The 19,457-nt window shown below is 46.2% G+C and overlaps 1 protein-coding gene and 1 long non-coding RNA gene across 7 annotated transcripts in view; both read right to left on the minus strand.

Annotated features, from left to right (window-relative positions):
* The window catches only part of ZNF43 (zinc finger protein 43), a 534,348-nt gene that overhangs the window by 37,981 nt on the left and 476,910 nt on the right, over positions 1-19,457 (minus strand). Inside the window, exon 1 of one of the 5 annotated variants that reach the window (XM_033229229.1) lies at positions 34-1,475. The exons of 1 other annotated variant lie outside the window; for it this stretch is intronic. In XM_033229229.1, coding sequence (XP_033085120.1) covers positions 34-36 — 3 coding nt within the window. In that variant the 5' untranslated portion in view covers positions 37-1,475. Of the gene's footprint in view, positions 1-33; positions 1,476-19,457 lie in introns of those variants that run through there. 3 more of the 5 variants (XM_033229227.1, XM_033229225.1, XM_033229223.1) reach the window with 3 other exon arrangements.
* On the minus strand, positions 2,604-18,317 carry LOC117093758. Of its 2 annotated transcripts, XR_004441221.1 has the most exons (6): positions 17,764-18,317; positions 16,795-16,880; positions 12,101-12,227; positions 10,926-11,040; positions 7,251-7,432; positions 2,604-5,707 (listed from the first exon to the last, which is right to left on the minus strand). It is a non-coding gene; the product is annotated as an uncharacterized LOC117093758 (long non-coding RNA). The 2 variants fall into 2 exon arrangements; XR_004441220.1 differs by lacking the exon at positions 2,604-5,707 and having other exon boundaries at positions 7,047-7,432.

Genomic DNA, 19,457 nt, shown 5'->3' on the forward strand with positions numbered 1-19,457 from the left:
TCCCCCTCTCAGGATGTCTGACCCGGAACTCACCATTTCTAGGCTTCCGGGGGGTCCTGGCGTCTTTAGCTGTGGATCCCCCAATACCTGCAGGTCACAGGGCCAAAGAGGCTTGGCCCCTAGGAACAGAGGACACACATGAGTGAAGACAAAACGCGGAGCTCCAACTGCACCCAGAGACAAAGGCCCCGCCACATCCCGGAAGCCTCCCTGTCCGCTCCTGCCGCCTGCCTGATTCGACGGTTTCCAGCCCAGCGTCCCTGATTGGGTAACTTCTAAGGTCCTGCCCCCTCAAACTCTGAGTGAAAGAACATGGGATCAGACGCTGGACTGAATGAGGAAAGAGTGACAGCCTAGGCTGCAGTCTTTTCAGGCAGAGCTTCCTCCCTGAGCTGAGCAGGCCCACCCCAGAGGGTATTTGCTTTTAACCTTCTGTATAAGGTCATATGCACTTATAAATAATATACTATATGGCTACTAAAAAATGAAAATAATTGTTTTTAAATTTCAGCTTTTATGACCTTCCTGGCTTCTGGTCCTTTGAGTAGGAAGCATTACAAACATTGAATATTTTATTATTTATTATCTGAGGGTTTTTTGTTTTGCTTTGTTTTTTCTTTTTCTTGAGAGGGAGTCTCTCTCTGTTACCCAGGCTGGAGTGCAGTGGCATGACTGCAGCTCACTACAGCTTCAGCAATCTAGTCTGGAGCAAGCTGGGACGACTGGCATGTGCCCCCATGCTCAGCTAATTTGTTATTATATTTTTATTTGTAGAGATGAAGCCTCACTGTGTAGTCCAAACTGGTCTCAAACTCTTGGGCTCAATGAATCCTACAAACTCAGCCTCCCAAAGTACTGGGATTATAGGCATGAACCATCACATTCAGACTGAGTTTTTATTTTTATATCAATTTTTTTTAAAAAAGCATTGTGGTCCCTTAATAGAATTCAAGGAAATGTTATGCATATTTTTAAAAAATAAATTAAAAAGCATATGCAAAAAGAGAATTTTTTTTAAAAAAACTAAATATTATATAGGTAATATTACCAGAAAGAGAAAAGTTTAGATTTCCTGACTTTTAAGTTGCAGTATGCTAATGGAATATTCTTAGTGGACAGTATTCTATTTTCATAAGAAATTCAAAACCAGATAATTTCCAGGTTGTAGAAACTGATGCAAAACATAAAAATATAGAAAATCTCTAACATGTTCCCATGATATAGTATTACTTGAAATATACAGTGGGCAAACTCAGCAAAAGACAATTTAATCTCAAGTTTCAAAATAGGTACAGAAGTTCTAATAGAATAAATGGAATCCAGAATTTTATTAAATAATGTTGGTATATATATGTATTATGAGCATAAATGTAACTGAAGATGAAAAATCTGTTAATTATATAAAAAGGTTAAAAAGTGGCCATTCTCTGTGATTTTGAAAGCAGGAATTGTCTAAACAGATGTGTATTTGCATCTACATTTGCCTACACTTACATTTATATATCTATATCTATTCTTTTTTTTTTTTTTGAGACGGAGTCTTGCTCTGTCCGTCAGACTGGAGTGCGGTGGCACGATCTCAGCTTACTGTAACCTCTGCCTCCCGGGTTCAAGTGATTCTCCTGACTGAGCCTTCCGAGTAGCTGGAACTACAGGCGCATGCCCATATGCCCAGCTAATTTTTTGTATTTTTAGTAGAGATGGGGTTTCACCCTGTTAGCCAGGATGATCTCGATCTCCTGACCTGGTGAACTGTCCACCTCGGCCTCTCAAAGTGCTGGGATTACAGGTTAGACCCACCGCACCTAGCAGCTTTTAAACATTTTAGGAAAACATGAGACATCGATCAATATGTGTAAGATGTATATTGGTTTGATCCAGTAATGCACGACAACTTGAGGTGGGGGCTTCCAAGCCATAAGTAAATAAGAGATAAAAGGCTGGATTCTTTTGAGTCCTTGATAAGCATTCAACTGAATACACAATTTAGTCTGGCTCAGTGAATCTACATATCTAAAAACAGTGCTGAGGAAACAATTGGATGTGCATTTGTCTCAGGCGAGGCTCAGAGAAATGACTTTTGAGTTCTGTCTGTAGTTTGTTCTCAAGGAATTTCCTTGTTGGCTAATTGTAAAGAAAGTATGTAGCTTTTTTTTTAATCTTTGTAGCTATCTTATTTAGAAATAAAATGGGAGGCAGGTTTGCCTGACATAGTTCCCAGCTTGACTTTTCTAGTGGCTTAGTAATTTTGGCATCAAGAGATTTATTTTCCTTTAACAACAGAAACCTCTTTCATTATCAAGTGTAGAGGAGAATTTAAAAACTCGTAAATGCAAATATAATTATTGCTACATCTTTCAGAATAGCCCATCCTAAATTATTTTTTTGTTTGAGATGCAGTCTTGTTCTGTCGCCCAGGCTAGAGTGCAGTGGCACAATCTCAGCTCACTGCAACTTCCATCTCTTGGGTTCAAGCGATTCTCCTGCCTCAGCCTCCTGAGTAGCTGGGATTTCAGGCGTGCGCTACCATGCCTGGCTAATTTTTGTATTTTTAGTAGAGATGGGGCTTCCCCATGCTGGCCAGGCTGGTCTCAAAGTCCTGACCTCAGGTGATTCGCCCGCCTTGGCCTCCCAATGTGCTGGGATTATAGGAGTAAGCCACCGCACCTAGGCCAGAATAGCCCATCCTAATTTAATTATCATTTACTATAGACTTTTTTCATAATTTTATAGTGGATCTTAATGTCGGAGGCATTCAAACCAGAACAACTCAATCCTGAATAGCAGCTGTGTGAAATATGCTGAAGCCTACTTGGCTGCATCCCCAGGTTTGGCATTCTTAGTCACAGGATGAGATAGGAGGTCAACACAAGATACACTGCACTTATCAATTTGTCATAATCTTCTCTGTTAGCAGGGTGCAGGAAGAAATAAAGAATCACATATTTAGGTCATGGATACAGAGATATGTCACAAAGCTCCTGTGGTTAGGGTCAGGAAAGAAGCTTCCCATCCCCTAGATGTTGGTCTCAGCAATATATCACAATACCCAAATTATGTGAGACCCAGGAAAAAAGGAGAGTCACATCACCTAGGTGTTGGGTCCAGTGATATTTCACAATTATCCTTTGTAGCAGGTTCTAGTCAAAAAAGGAGAGTCACAACACTTAAGTACAAAGAAAAAAGAATATGTCATAATACCTTTCTGAACAGAGCCCATGCAGGAGACTCATAATACCTAGGTGTTGGACCCAGCCATATATATCACAATACAAAATGTATGCAGAGATCAGGCAAAAAAAAAAAAAAAAAAAGAGTCATATCTTGGGCAGAACCGAGGCATTAGAGTCACATCACCTAGGTTCTGGGTCCATAAACGTCACAATACCCTCTGAGAAAATAGACTTGGCAGAAGACTCACATCATCTAGGTGACAGGAACAGAGATGTCACAATGCCCCGTGTGTAGGACTCAAAAAAAAAAAAAAAACCCACAAAGATCACATAACCTAAGAGCTGGGCACAGCTACATATCACAAGCACCCCAGTGGACAAGGCCAAAGCATGAGAAAAGAGTCACATCACGTAAGTGCTGGACTAAGTGATATGTTACAATCCAAACTGTGAACACATCCCAGGAAGAAGAGTCACATCATCTAAGTAATGGGCCCAGAGATATTTCAAAGTAACCCTTGTGGAGAGAAACCAGGAAGAAGAATCACATAGCCTGTGTGCTAATCCCAGCAATAAGTCACTCTTTTATGGGAGCATGGCCATAGCAGGAAGGAAGAAGGAACACATTATTTAGGTTCTGGGCCCAAATATATGTCACAATCTCTCCTATAGGGAAAAGCCAGGTAAGAAAGTCACATTACATAGGTGATGGGTTCACAAATATGTCACCATGCCCACTGTGGGCAGGAGGCTCACATTACCTTAGTTTTGGGCCAAACAATATGTCACAATGCCTGATGAGGAAAGTGCTGAGAAAAAATGTAATATGGTTTTGTGTTTAGCCCAGCAGTATGTCAAAATCTACATTGTGAGCACAATGTAGGTAGAAAAAGAAGCATCACAACAGCTAGGTGCTGGGCCCAGTGATAGGTAACTATTCTTTCTGTGAGCAGCAACCTGGTAGAAAGAGTTGCATTACCTGGGTGATGGGTGCACAGCTAGATTATAATGCTTCCTGCAAGCAGGACCCAGCAAGGAAAGTTACATCACCTGGATGTTGCATATAGCAATGTCACAATGGCCCATGAAGGCAGGGCACAGGCAGGAGAGTCACATAACCAGGGTGTGGGGCTCAATGATATGTCACAATGCCCCCCTGTGGGCAGTGCTGAGGCAAAAGTAGAGTCACACCACCTAGGTGTTGGATTCAGCAATGTGTCACAATCCGATCTGTACACTAGGTACCAGGCAGGAGATTCAAATCACTCAGGTGCTGGGCAAAGGTATATGTCACAATCACAGTCGCAAAAAAAATGTGTGAATGAACAATCCCACACATCCCATTTCTAAGTATTAGAGTCAACACATTTTGTATATTGAGTCCAAGTACACGAGTCACAATCTCAATGGTGGACTGGATACATGCATGAGAGCCTCAGTCTTTGCTGTGGACTGTGTCTCTTAGTGGAGTCACAGCCTCACAGATATGCTGAATCTTGGTTTGAGAGTCACCAGCTCACGTGTGAACCCAATCCACAATTGAGTCAATTTTCCAATCACCTCCAGGTGTAAGATTCAGAACTTCAACAGTGAGCTGTGTTCATGTGGAAAGTTGTTCATTTTTACTGTTGGCTGGGTGTGCACATGAGTGTCACAATGTCATTTGTGTGCTAGGCCCTGTTACAGAACTCTCTGTACCACCTGAGGGCTTTGTACAATATCCATGATAGTCACAATCTGCTGAGACTTTTTTCTAATACAAACTCATAATGATACCTGTGGACCTAGGCTCATGCATTAGAGTCAACATCTCTCCAATTGGCTGGGTCTAGAGAAGAGTTCTCACCTGCCTATGAGCTGGGTTTAGAAATGAGTCACCAGCTTAACTGTTGTCACATGATTACATGACAGTCACAATTTTTACTGTGGACTCCATTCACGTGTGAAATTCAGGATCTCTCCAGTGGGCTCTGTCCATATGTGAGGGTGACAATGCTAACATTTGGTAGGTTGTGCATCTCAGAAACAGTCTCACCTGTGTGCTTGGCCCTATGATAACACTCTCTGTACTGTCCAAAGACTTTATACAAAATGTCAAGGAATGGTAATCCTTTGTTCTTACCTAGAGAAAACTAAGACTTTACCCATTTCTCTAAGTCTAGCTACCAGCACCAGTATCTCTGCTATTGACTGGTTTGTAGTATGAGTATCATCATCGCAACTGTGAACTGGGCTAAAGTGTATGTCACAATCTAACCTGTGAGTAGAAAGCAAACGGGAGAGTAACATCACCTGCATGCTGAGTTGGAAATACGTCACAATTTTTCAGGACAAGGACCACGCAGGAGAGTCATATCACCTGGTTGCCTGTCCAGGGTTATGTTACAATTCCTTCTCGAAAGCAAGGCACAGACAACAAAGTCATGTTACTTGGATGCTGGGCCTACCTATGTCACAATTCTCTCTGCAGGCAAGGCCTGGGCATAAGAAACACAGCACCTGGTTGCTGAACCCAGAGGTGCGACACAGTCTTTCTGTGGGCAGGGTACAGATGGAAGAGGAGAGTCACACCTCCAAAGTAATGGATGCACAGATATGTCACAAGGTGCTTCCAATAGACAGGGGCCTGGCAAGAGCTTTTTACCCATTTGGTTTGACCCAGTGATATGTCATAATACCCACAATACAAGGGGCCCAGGTTAAAGAGGAGAGTGATATCACCTAGATGTAGAGGCCAGTGATATGTCAGAATCCTTCCCTTTTACAGGGTTCATGTAAAAAAGAAGAGTTACATCACTTAGGTGATAAACTAAAAGATATGTCATAATTCCTCTATTAGCAGGACTCATGCGAGAGAGTCACATCACCTAGCCATATTTTAATATATACAATACACAATCTACCAACACCTAGGTGAAACAAATTGTGTATACTGAAATATGGTGGGGTCCAACGCCTAGGTGATGTGACTCTCCTGCATGGGCCCTGCCAATAAGAGAACTATGACATATCTTTCTGTTTATCACCTAAGTGATGTGACTCTCCTTTTCTACCTGAAACCTGTAGTAGGAGAGGAGAGTCACATTACCAAGGTGCTGGGCCCAGTGATAAATCACAATCCCTGGCCAGGCGCAGTGGCTCACACCTGTAATCCCAGTACTTTGAGAGGACGAGGCTGGCGGATCACCAGGTCAAGAGAACGAGACCATTCTGCACAACATGGTGAAATCCCGTCCCTACTAAAAATACAAAAATTAGCTGGGTGTGGTGGCGCATACCTGTAGTCCCAGCTACTTGGGAGGCTGAGGCTGGAGAATCACTTGAACCCGGGAGGCAGAGGTTGCAGTGAGCTGAGATCGTGCCACTGCACTCCAGCCTGGCAACAGAGCGAGACTCCTTCTCAAAAAATAAAAAATAAAAAATAAAAAAATCACAATTCCGCCTTGGGCAGAAACCAAGCAGTGGATGAGGGTCACATCACCTTGTTACTAGGTCAAAAAATATGGCACAATATTTTCTGAAAAAAAGGGGCCCATGAAGCAGAGTCACCTCATCTAAGAGAGGGCTCCAGAGACATGTCAAAATGCCCTATGTGGGTAAGGCTCATAAAGAAGAGTCACATAACCTAGGAATTGAGCCTAGTTACATGTCACAATCACCCCAGTGGGCAGGACTGAGGCATGGAACAAAATTCACATCTCTAATGTGGGCAAGTCTCAGAGACAAAAGGTGAGTCATATAAATGTCACAATGTCCTCTCTGGACAGGAACCAGGCAGAAAAATCACATAACCTGTGGTCAGGGCCTAGTGATACATCACCCCCTCTTCTGTGGTCAGGGCCCAGGCAGGAGAAAAGAGTGACATCACGTAGGTGCTTGGCACAGACATACTACAATGTCTCCTAGGGAAAAGTCCATGTAAAAGTGGAGAGTAACATCAAATAGATGGATACAGAAATATGGCAAAATGTCCCCTGAAGCCAGGGTCTAGGTAAGAGATTCATGTCATCTGGGTGTTAGACCCAATATGTTACAATAGCCCATTTGGGCGTGGCACAGAAAGGAGAAACATATTACCTGGGTGCATGGACCAGTGATATGTCACAACGCCCTCTGTGGCAGCACCAAGGCAAGAGCATAGGGTCATGTGATCTACATGCTGGGTCCAGCAATATGTCACAATCCCATCTGTGTGCTGGGCCCAGGTAGGAGAGTCATATTGGTCTCATTCTGAGCAGAGGTATGTGTCACAATCACACCTGCAGAAAGACCCAGAAATGAGATAAATAATTCTTCACATGTCTTCATTCTAGGTATGAGTGAATACCATTTGAATATTGGGTGTAAGTACACAAGTCACCATCTCAATGTAGATGAATTCATGCATAACAGCCTCAATCTCTTCTGCAGACTGTATCTCCTCAGTAAAATCATAGCCTCGGCCAGGCGCGGTGCCTCACACCTGTAACCTGAGCACTTTGGAAGGCCGAGGCAGGTGGATCACCTGAGGTCAGGAGTAGAGACCAGCCTGGCCAACATGTCAAAATCTCACCTCTGCTCAAAATACAAAAATTAGCCGGATGTGGTGGGGGGCACCTGTAATCCCAGCTACGTGGGGGGCTGAGGCAGGAGAATCACTTCAACCTGGGAGGTGGAGTGAGCCAAGATCCTGCCATTGCACTCCAGCCTGGGCAACAAGAGCGAAATTCAGCCTAAAAAAAAAAACAAAAAAACAAAACAACAACAAAAAAAAACATAGCCTCACAGGTGTGCTGAATCTTGACCTGAGAGTCATCAATCCACCTGTGGACCAGATTCACCTATAAGAGTCAATTTTGCAATTTTCCACTGCCTCCAGGTGTGACATTCAGAACTTCAGAAGGGGCCGGGCATGGTGGCTCAAGCCTGTAATCCCAGCACTTTGGGAGGCCGAGACAGGCGGATCACGAGGTCAGGAGATCGAGACCATCCTGGCTAACACGGTGAAACCCCGTCTCTACTAAAAAATACAAAAAACTAGCCGGGCGAGGTGCGGGCGCCTGTAGTCCCAGCTACTCCAGAGGCTGAGGCAGGAGAATGGCGTAAACCCAGGAGGCGGAGCTTGCAGTGAGCTGAGATCCGGCCACAGCACTCCAGCCCGGGCGACAGAGCAAGACTCCGTCTCAAAAAAAAAAAAAAAAAAAAAAAAAGAACTTCAGAAGTAGGTTATATTAAGGGAATGACAATATTTACTGTCGGCTGGTTGTGCATATGAGTGTCACAATGTCACCTGTGTGCTGGGCCATGTAAGGGCACTCAATGTATTACCCGAGGGCTTTATACAATATGCAGGAGAGTCGAATCCACTCTGAGATCTTTGTGATCGTATAAACCCATGATCGTACCTGTGGCCCTAGGCCCAGGTATGAGAGTCAACATCTCTCCAATTGGATGATCCATATAAGAGAGTCCTCACCTGCCTATGGACTATGTTGAGAAATGAGTCATCATCCCTACTCTGGCGATGTTTGCACATCACAGTGATAATTCCAACTGTGGACTGCATCTGCATGTGAGATTTAGGACCTCATCAATAAACTTTGTCCGTACTGAGGTTACAAGTATAATGATTGGCAGCGTGTTCATTTAAGAAACACAATCTCAGGCTGGGCACGATGGCTCATGCCTATAATCCCAGCATTTTGGGAGGCTGTGGCAGGCGGATCATGAGGTCACGAGTTCGAGACCAGCCTGACCAACATGGTAAAACCTCATCTCTACTAAAAATACAAAAATTAGCCAGGCGTGCTAGTGCACGCCTGTAATCTCAGCTACTCAGGAGGCTGAGGCAGGAGAATCACTTGAACCTGGGAGGTGGAGGTTGCCGTGAGCTGAGATCGTGCCACTGTACTCCATCCTGGGTGACAAAGGGAAACTCCGTCTCAGAAAAAAAAAAAAAGATACACAAAACACAATCTCATCTGTGTTTCTAGTTTGTGATGACACTCTCTGTGCCACCTGAGAGCTTTTTTATAATATTTGAGAGAGTGGTAATTCTCTATGACCTTTGCAAAAAAAAAAGGAAACTTAGAATCATGTTTGTTTTCCCAAGCCTAGCTAGGCAAGGTGTATCTCTTTTATTGCTTCGTTCAAGGTATGAGAATCATCATAGTAATTCGTAAGCTGGGGCAAAATATATGTGACAAGGGCTGGGTGCAGTGGCTCACGCCTATAATCCCAGCACTTTGGAAGACAAAGGCAGGTGGATCACGAGGTCAGGAGATCGAGACCATCCTGGCTAACACGATGAAACCCCATCTCTACTAAAAATACAAAAGACTAGCTGGGCATGGTGGCAGACACCTGTAGTCCCAGTTACTCAGGAGGCTGAGGCAGGAGAATGGCGTGAACCCGGCAGGCAGAGCTAGCAGTGAGCCAAGATGCCACCACTGCACTCCAGTCTGGGCGACAGAGCAAGATTCTGTCTCAATAAAAAGAAAAAAAATTACAAATATATATATATATATCTATATGTGTTACAATGTTACAATTACATTGGGCAGGGAGTGAGCAGGAGAGTCACATCACCTGGGGCTGGTCTAGAGATATGTCACAATCTTTTTTGAGGGCAAGGACGAGACAGGAGAGTCATATCACCTAGGTGGTTGGCCAGGGATGCCTTAACATCTCTTCCTATAAGATGGGCACAGGCACTGGGCGTGGTGACTCATGCCTGTAATCCCAGCTCTCAGGGAGACAGAGGTGGGAGGATAGCTTGAGCCCAGGAGTTCGAGACCTGCCTGGGCAATATAGTGAGACCCCATTCTCCACAAAAAGGAAGAAAAAAAAAAAGACAAAAAGAAAAAAAAAAGATGGGCACAGGCAGGCCGGGCGTGGTGGCTCATGCCTGTAATCCCAGCACTTTGGGAGGCCGAGGCGGGTGGATCACCTGAGGTTGGGAGTTCAAGACCAGCCTGACCAATATGAAGAAACCCTGTTTCTATTTTAAAAAAATACACTGGCCGGGCGCGGTGGCTCAAGCCTGTAATCCCAGCACTTTGGGAGGCCGAGACGGGCGGATCACGAGGTCAGGAGATCGAGACCATCCTGGCTAACACAGTGAAACCCCGTCTCTACTAAAAATACAAAAACTAGCCGGGTGAGGTGGCGGGCGCCTGTAGTCCCAGCTACTCGGGAGGCTGAGGCAGGAGAATGGCGTAAACCCGGGAGGCGGAGCTTGCAGTGAGCTGAGATCCGGCCACTGCACTCCAGTCCGGGCGACAGAGCGAGACTCCGCCTCAAAAAAAAATAAAAATAAAAATAAAAAAAAAATAAAAAAATACAAAATTAGCTGGGCGTGGTGGCATATGCCTGTAATCCCAGCTACTAGGGAGGCTGAGGCAGGAGAATCGCTTGAACCTGGGAGGCGGAAGTTGAGGTGAGCCAAGACTGCGCCATTGCAGCAACAAGAGTGAAACTCCATCTCAAAAAAAAAAGATGGGCACAGGCAGCAAGTTACATTGCCTGGGTGCAGGGCCCAACAATATGTTACAGTGCTCTCTATGAGCAAGACCCTGAGAGGTGAGACACATTATCTGGTTGCTGATCCCAGTGATATGTTACAATGTTTTGGCAGGGCATGGTGCATGTAGGTGAGAAAAGTCACATATTATAATTGATAGATGTCAAAATATGTCACAAGGCCCCCTGTGGGCAGGCCCAGGCAGGGGCCTCCCATCCCCTAATGTCAGACCCAGTAATGTGTAACAATACCCAAAATATGCAAGGTCCAGGCAAAAGATGAGAGTTACATCATCTAGATGCTGGGTCCAATGATACATCACAATCCTCTTTTGGCAGGGCACAGGGTGAAGAAGAGTCACATCACCTAGGTGATGAATGAAAAGATATGTCATAATACTCTCATGGCCAGGGCTTATGTAGGAAACTCCTTGGTGATAGACCCAGCTTTATGTCACAATACAAAATGTATGCAGGGGCCCGGTGAGGTGGCTCAAGCCTGTAATCTCAGCACTTTGGGAGGCTGAGGTGGGCAGATCACCTAAGGTCGGGAGTTTGTGACCAGCCTGCCCCACATGGAGATACCCTGTCTCTACTAAAAATACAAATTTGGCCAGGTGTGGTGGCACATGCCTATAATCCCAGCTACTTGAGAGGCTGAGGCAGGAAAGTCACTTGAACCCAGGAGGCGGAGGTTGCGATGAGCCGAGATTGTGCCATTGCACTCCAGCCTGGGCAACAAAAGCAAAACTCCGTCTCAAAAAATAATAATAATAATAATTTGCAGGGCCAGACAAGAGAAGAGTCCCATCATGTAGGTGCTGGGCCCGGTGATAAATCTAAATCTTTTTTTGTTCAGAGTCCAAGCTGTAGAGAAGTCACATCACCTAAATGCTTTATCCAGCAACATGTCACAACACCCGGAAAGGAGAGCCCAGGCAGAAAAGTCACATCACCCAGGTGAAAGGCCCAGGGATATTTCCTAGTGCTACCTGTTTGCAGGGCTCAGGAAGAAGACAACAGTGATATAACGCAGGAGCTGGCAGCACAATCACTACAGTGGGCAGGGCCTAGGCATGAGAGGAGAGTCACATCACATGGGTGCTGGGCCAAGCGATATCTCACATTTCCTACTGTGGACAGATTCAGAAATAAAAAGGAGAGACCTATTATTTAGGTGACTGGCCCAGAGTTATGTCACAATGACCACGTGAACAGGGACCAAGCATAAGAATCATATCAGCTGTGTGCTGGGCCAAGCAATAAGTCACTCTCTTTTCTGTTAGCACAACCCAGGCTGAAAGATATATTACAATCTGACCTATGGACAAAGCCCAGATAAAAGAGGATAGTCACATAAAATAGTTGAGGAGCTTAGAGATATGTTAAAATGTTTTCTGTAAGCATGGTATAGGCAGGAAACTCACATCACTTGGGTGTAAAACCCAGCAACATGTCACAATGTCTTATGTGAGCAGGGCCAAGAAAAAAATAGAGTAACATCACTTTGGTGCTCGGTTCACCAATATTTCACAATCTTCCCTGGAGGAAAAACTTAAGAAAAAAATAAAATAAAATCAGCTATGTGCTGCAAAATGTCACAACACTTCCTGTGAGCAGAGACCAGGTAAGACAAGAGTCAAATCACTTGTGTGACTGGTGCAAAGACATCTCAAAATGCCACCCACAGGCAGGGTCCAGGCATAAAAGTTGTATCACTCGGCTGTTGGACCCAGCAATATGTCACAATGGCCCAAGTGGCCAAATCATAGGCAGAAGACTCACATGTCAGTGCAGGGCCTAGCAATATTTCACATTGTCCGCTACAGGCAAAACTTAAAACCAGGGGAGAATCCCATCAGCTAGGTGCTGGGCATAGCAATAAGTTACAATGTTCCTGTAAGCAGGGACCACACAGAAGAAGACTGTCACATCACCGGGATGCTGGGCCCAGCAATATGTCAACCATCATTTCTGTAATAAAGACCCACACAGAAAAAAACACATCATCTGGTTCCTGGCCACAGGAACCAGATGCCTCAGTTTTCCCTGTAGGCACAGTGCAGGCAGAAGAGGACAGTCACTTCCTCTAGGTGATGAATGCAGGGACATGTCACAGTGCTCCCTGTAGGAAAGGCCCAGGTAGGAGACTCCCATCCTTTAGGTGTTCAGCTGAGCAATATGTCACAATACACAAATATGCAGGGCCTAAGAAAAAGATGAATCACATCACCTTGATGCTAGGTCTCTGTGAGCAGAGACTAGGCAGAAGAAAGTAACATTACAGGCTAGGCGTGGTGGCTCACGCCTATAATCCCAACACTTTGGGAGGCTGAGGAGGGTGGATCACTTGAGGCCAGGTATTTGAGAACAGCCTGGCTAACATGCTGAAACCCCATCTCTACTAAAAATACAAAAATTACCTGGGCACGGTGGCACATGCCCGTAGTCCCAGCTACTCAAAAGGCTGATGCAGAAGAATCGCTTGAACTTGGGAGGTGGAGGTTGCAGTGAGCCAAGATCACACCATTGCACTCCAGCCTATGCAACAGAGCGAGACTGTCTCCAGAAAAAAAAAAAAAAATGTAACATCACCATGGTGATGGGCATCATTGAGTTATGTCACAAAGCTCCAGAGAAAAAGTAGGCAGGGTCCAGAGAAAAAGTGTTACATCCCCTGGGTGTTGAACCCAACAACATGTAACTATTTATTTATTTATTTATTTTTTGAGAGGGAGTCTCACTCTGTTGCCCAGGCTGGAGTGTAGTGGCGCATCTCGGCTCTGCAACCTCCGTGTCCCAGATTCAAGCAATGCTCCTGTCTCAGCCTCCCAAGTCACTGGGACTATAGGCGCACACCACCATGCACGGCTGATTTTTCTATTTTTAGTAGAGACAGCATTTCACCATATTGATTAGACTGGTCTTGAACTCCTGACCTCAGGTGATGCACCCACTCTCAGCCTTCCAAAGTTCTGGTATTACGGGCATTAGGCCACTGTGCCCAGCCTTATATGTAACAATTTCTTTTTTTTTTTTCTTTTTTTGAGAAAGACTATTGCTCTGTTGCCCAGGCTGGAGTGCAGTGGCGCAATGTCGGCTCAGTGCAACCATTGCCTCCTGGATTCAAGCGATTCTCCTGCCTCAGCCTCCCGAGTAGCTGGGATTACAGGCATACACCACCATGCCCGGCTAATTTTCGTATTTTTTTTAGTAGAGACAGGGTTTCACCATGTTGAACCGTACATGTTGTGCCGTATTATGGCCAGGCTGCTCTTGAACTCCTGACCTCAAGTGATCCGACAGCCTCAGCCTCCCAGAGTGCTGGGATTACAGGCATGAGCCACCGCACCCGGCCATATGTAACAATTTCTAGTGTGACATATTGTGCCATAATATGGCACAACATGTAGGGCACAGGTGGGAGAGTCACATAACATGGGTGCAGGATCCAGTAATATTTTACAACACCCAAAATTTGTGGGGTCCCATAAAAAGAGGAGAGTCATATCACCTAGGTGCTGGGACCAGTGATATATTACAATTACACCTTTGGGCTGGGACCAGACAGGAAACTGAAATCACTCAGGTGCTGGACAAAGGCATATGTCACAATCCGACCTGTAGGAAGGTCCAGTAATGAATTAATCCCGTGCAGGTCCCAGTTCTAGGTATGAGAATCACCAAATTCTCTGTGTTGGGTCTAAGTACACTAGTGACAATTTCACCAATGAACTGAACCTGTGCATAAGAGCCTCCATCTCTTTTGTGAACTGTGTTAGTTCTGGCCCTCAGCCCAGGTATGACAGTCAACATGTCCTCAGGAAGGTAGACTTCTCATTGGTTCAGATAGAAAAATTCTCACCTGCCTATGAACTAGATGTAGAAATGAGTCATTATTCAAACTCTTGCATAACGTTCACATATAACAGCCACAATTTTAACTGTGGACTATGTCCATGCATGAGATTCAGGACCTCACCAGTGGTCCTCACAGTGGGACCATCACTGTGTGAGGGTGACAATTCTAATGACTGGTGGGGTGGGCAAAGAAGAAACACAGTCTCACCTGTTTGCTGAACACTCTCTGTACCACAAGAGGCTTATATACTATTCAAAACAGTGGTAATTAGGCTGGGCACGGTGGCTCAAGCCTGTAACCCCAGCACTTTGGGAGGCTGAGGCAGGCGGATCACCTGAGGTCGGGAGTTCCAGACCAGCCTGACCAACACTGACAAACCCCGTTTCTACTCAGAATATAAAATTAGCTGGGCGTGGTGGCACATGCCTGTAATCCCAGCTACTCAGGAGACTGAGGCAGGAGAATCACTTGAACCAAGGAGGCGGAGGTTGCAGTGAGCCAAGATCTCACCATTGCACTGCAGCCTGGGTAACAGGGGTGAAACCCTGTCTCAAAAAAAAAAAAAAAAGTGGTAATTCTCGGCTGGGCATGGTAGCTCATGCCTGTAATCCCAGCACTTTGGGAGGCCAAGGTGGGTGGATCACTTAAGGTCAGGAGTTCAGGAGCAGCCTGGCCAACATGGCAAAATCCTATCTCTACTAAAAATACAAAAATTACCCAGGAGGCGGAGGTTGCAGTGAGCTGAGATTGCACCACTACACTCCAGCCTGGGCAACATGAACAAAATTCCTTTAAAAAACAAAAATCGGGCCGGGCGCGGTGGCTCAAGCCTGTAATCCCAGCACTTTGGGAGGCCGAGACGGGCGGATCACGAGGTCAGGAGATCGAGACCATCCTGGCTAACACAGTGAAACCCCGTCTCTACTAAAAAAATACAAAAAATTAGCCGGGCGAGATGGCGGACGCCTGTAGTCCCAGCTACTTGGGAGGCTGAGGCGAGAGAATGGCGTAAACCCGGGAGGCGGAGCTTGCAGCGAGACTCCGTTTCAAAAAAAAAAAAAAAAAAAAATCTCTATGACCTTTGTACAAGAAAGAGACCCAGGATAATATTCATAACCCTAAGTCTAGCTATAAGAGGCAGCCTCTCTCCTATTGGCTGGTTGAAGGTAGAAGAGACATAATTGCACCTGTGAGCTGGGCCAAGCTATATTTCACAATTCCACCTGTGAATAGGGAGAGAGAAGAGTCGCATCACCTGGGTTTTGGGCCAGGAATATGTCACAGTTTTTTCTGAGGGCAGAGACCAGAAAGGAGTGTCACATTACCTGAATATTTAGCCAGGAATATGTTACACCCTTCTCCTGAAAGCAGAACACAGGCAGCAGAGTCACATCACCTGGGTGCCGAGCCCAGCAATGGATAACAATGCTCTCTGTGGTCCATGCCCAGGCAGGAGAGACACATTACCTGGTACCTGAGCCTAGTGATAAGTCACAATTCTTCCTGTAGGCAGAATGCAGGCAAAAATGGAGAGTCACTTTCCTAGGTGACTGATACAGAGATACGTCACAAGGCCCTCTGTAGAAAGAGCCTGGGCAGGGCCAGGCACGTTGGCTCACGCCTGTAATCCCAGCACTTTGGGAGGCCGAGGCAGGCGGATCACGAGGTCAGGAGTTCAGACCAGCCTAGCCAACATGGCGAAACCCCATCTCCACTAAAAATACAAAAATTAGCTGGGCATGGTGGCAGGCACCTGTAATCCCAGTACCTCAGGAGGCTGAGGCAGGAGAATCGTTTGAACCTGGGAGGCGGAAGTTGCAGTGAGCTGAGATCGCAGCACTGCATTCCAGCCTGGGTGACAGGGCGAGACTCTGTCTCAAACAAAAAAAAAAAGGAGAAAGAAAGGGCCTGGGCAGGAGCTTCCTATTTTATAGGTGTTAGACCTAGTAACATGTCCTAACATCCAAAATATTCAGGGACTAGGGAAAAAAGGAGAGTCATGTAACCTGAGTGCAGGGCTTACCAATATGTCACAATGCACCCTGTGGGTAGTGCCAAGGCAAGAAAAAAGACTCCCATCATCTCAGTGAAAGGCCCAGCTATATGTCACAACGCCACCTGTGGGCATCAACAAAGCTGGAAAAAAGTCACATCTTCAAGATGCAAAGTCAAGCGATATGTCACAATCTCCATCTGTGGGCTGGGCCAAGCCATGAGAGTCAAATCACTAAGGTGCTTAGTAGATGCATACAATCTTACCTGCAGGAAAGTCCAGGAATGAGATTAGAAATTCCACACATGTCCAGGTTCCAGGTATGAGGGTCAACACCTCCTGTATGTTGGGTCTAAGTACATGAGTCACAATCTCAATGGTTGACAGAAGTATTGCAAGAGAGCCACAATTTTGTCTGCAGACTGTGCCTTTCAGTGCAGTCACAGCCTCACATGTGTACTGAATCTTGGTCTGAGAGTAACCAACCCACCTGTGGACCAGGCCCACATATGAGAGTCAATTGTCCAACTTTTGAGAGCCTCCGAGTGTGAGATTCAGAAATGTTCATAAGAGGCTGGGTGCGGTGGCTCACGCCTGTAATCCCAGGACTTTTGGGAGGCCGAGGCGGGCGGATCACCTGAGGTCCGGAGTTCGAGATCAGCCTGGCGAACATGGTGAAACCCCATCTCTAGGAAAAGTAAAAATAAAACTAAAAAATAAAAATAAAAAATAAAAATTAGCCGGGCCTGGTGGTGCACACCTGTAATCCCAGCTACTCGTAAGGCTGAGGCAGGAGAATCGCTTGAATCCGGAGGTGGAGGTTGCAGAGAGCCGAGATCGCGCCACTACACTCCATCCTGGGCGACAGAGCAAGATTCCCACTCCAAAAAAAAAAAAGAAACAGAAACTGAAGACTCCTGGGCCGCAGCCCCTCCTGCGCGCACATCGAGTCGGGATTCTGCCCCAATGACCCGTCTGGCATCCCTGAACAATCTGGGAAATACTCGGGACTGCCGGTGCAGAGTTGACCACAGAGCTCCAGACAGGGTACCGCGCAGGAACGGGGCAGGACGCGGGAGACTCGGCGACAGGTCCAGCCGCCATCTTGCGGCCAGAGGGGCCTGGGGCGGAGCTGCGCCAGCGACCAGGACCCATGAGCAGTCTGTGAGGAGGCCGGTCCCGCCAGTTTCACAGCCCGCTCTCCCCTCTCGGGATGCCCAACCCGGCACACTCACCATTTCCCAGCCTCCAGGATGTCCGGGCATCTTAGCTGTGCGTCTCCCAGGACCTGCAGATCACAGGATAACGAAGGCTGCGAGAAAGTCACCGGGGATTCCCGAGGCGGAGGACGCGGAAAAGCAGAGACGGATCCCAAACTCTGGCGGGAGCCGGAGACAAAGGCCCCGCCAAAAGCCTAAAACCATGGCCCTCTCTAACTGCGCGTCTGATTGGGTGGTTCCCACGCCAGCGCCACTGATTGGATAAAGCTCCGGGACCCACCAAGTCCCTCGAGGACCCATCCTCCCCGGCAGTAGCGCATTTTATGGACAGAGAAATAGGCTCAAGTGGGCGCGGTCACGTGCCCAGGGAATTACACCTAATTAACAAGTGAGCTGAGCCTTGAAATGCACTTTCTCTTTTCCTTACCTGTGTCAGCTTGTATAATTCATGTTAGTAGCTACTTAAGGGTAAGAAATAGAACATTTTGATACCCTTTTAACAACTTTTTTTTTTTTTTTGAGACGGGAGTCTCGCTCTGTCGCCCGGGCTGGAGTGCAGTGGCCGGATCTCAGCTCACTGCAAGCTCCGCCTCCCGGGTTCCCGCCATTCTCCTGCCTCAGCCTCCGGAGTAGCTGGGACTACAGGCGCCTGCCACCTCGCCCGGCTAGTTTTTTTGTATTTTTTAGTAGAGACGGGGTTTCACCGTGTTAGTCAGGATGGTCTCGATCTCCTGACCTCGTGATCCGCCCGTCTCGGCCTCCCAAAGTGCTGCGATTACAAGCTTGAGCCACCGCGCCCGGCCCAACAACTTTTTAATCGTTTTGATAATGCAGGAAAGATCCTCATCCCATCCCTGAGACCCTTTCTCACCATGCTGTACCACGCTGCTGTACACATCTTGGGATGACCACTAGGAATGGGGAAGCAGGGGAGCTGGGGATAGATAAACATGAATTACGTTGCCTAAATTTGCTCATTTTAGAAAAACATCTAAACCAGTCTGTGTGAAGTGACTATTTTTAGGATAATTGTGCCCTGACTGTGCTGCATCTCAATCTGACTTCTCTTTTTTAAAATTATTGAATTACTCTCATTAACGGGGTTATTTCACTTTCTATTGGAAAATTGCCAGTTGTCCACTGTAGGTGTCCTGAGGTGATTTGCTAGTTTAGACCCTGGAGGTAGGGGTAAGAAAATACTTGACCTACATCAGAACACTTAACTGGAGGATATATAGGAATTCCTTAAAAATATGTAACAGTTTTCTCAATACCCATTACATTTAACAGTGATAGCTAGGAGGGGAGAGGGGCAATGGATGACACAACCTTAGAAGTTCACTTTTGTTATAAGTTTGTTTTGTTTTGTTTTGTTTTTGGAGATAAGGTCTCACTTTGGCGCCCAGGCTGGAGAACAGTGGCACAATCACAAATCATATTTTGGTTGTAACAGTTTTTTAAATTTTTTTTTTTTTTTTTTTTTTTTTTTTTTTGAGACGGAGTCTTGCTCTGTCTCCCAGGCTGGAGTGCAGTGGCCAGATCTCAGCTCACTGCAAGCTCCGCCTCCCGGGTATACGCCATTCTTCTGCCTCAGCCTCCCAAGTAGCTGGGACTACAGGCGCCCGCCACCTTGCCCAGCTAGTTTTTTGTATTTTTTAGTAGAGACGGGGTTTCACCGTGTTAGCCAGGATGGTCTCGATCTCCTAACC

Source organism: Trachypithecus francoisi, unplaced genomic scaffold (genome assembly GCF_009764315.1).
Source record: "Trachypithecus francoisi isolate TF-2019V2 unplaced genomic scaffold, Tfra_2.0 Lachesis_group12, whole genome shotgun sequence".
Lineage (NCBI taxonomy): Eukaryota > Metazoa > Chordata > Mammalia > Primates > Cercopithecidae > Trachypithecus > Trachypithecus francoisi.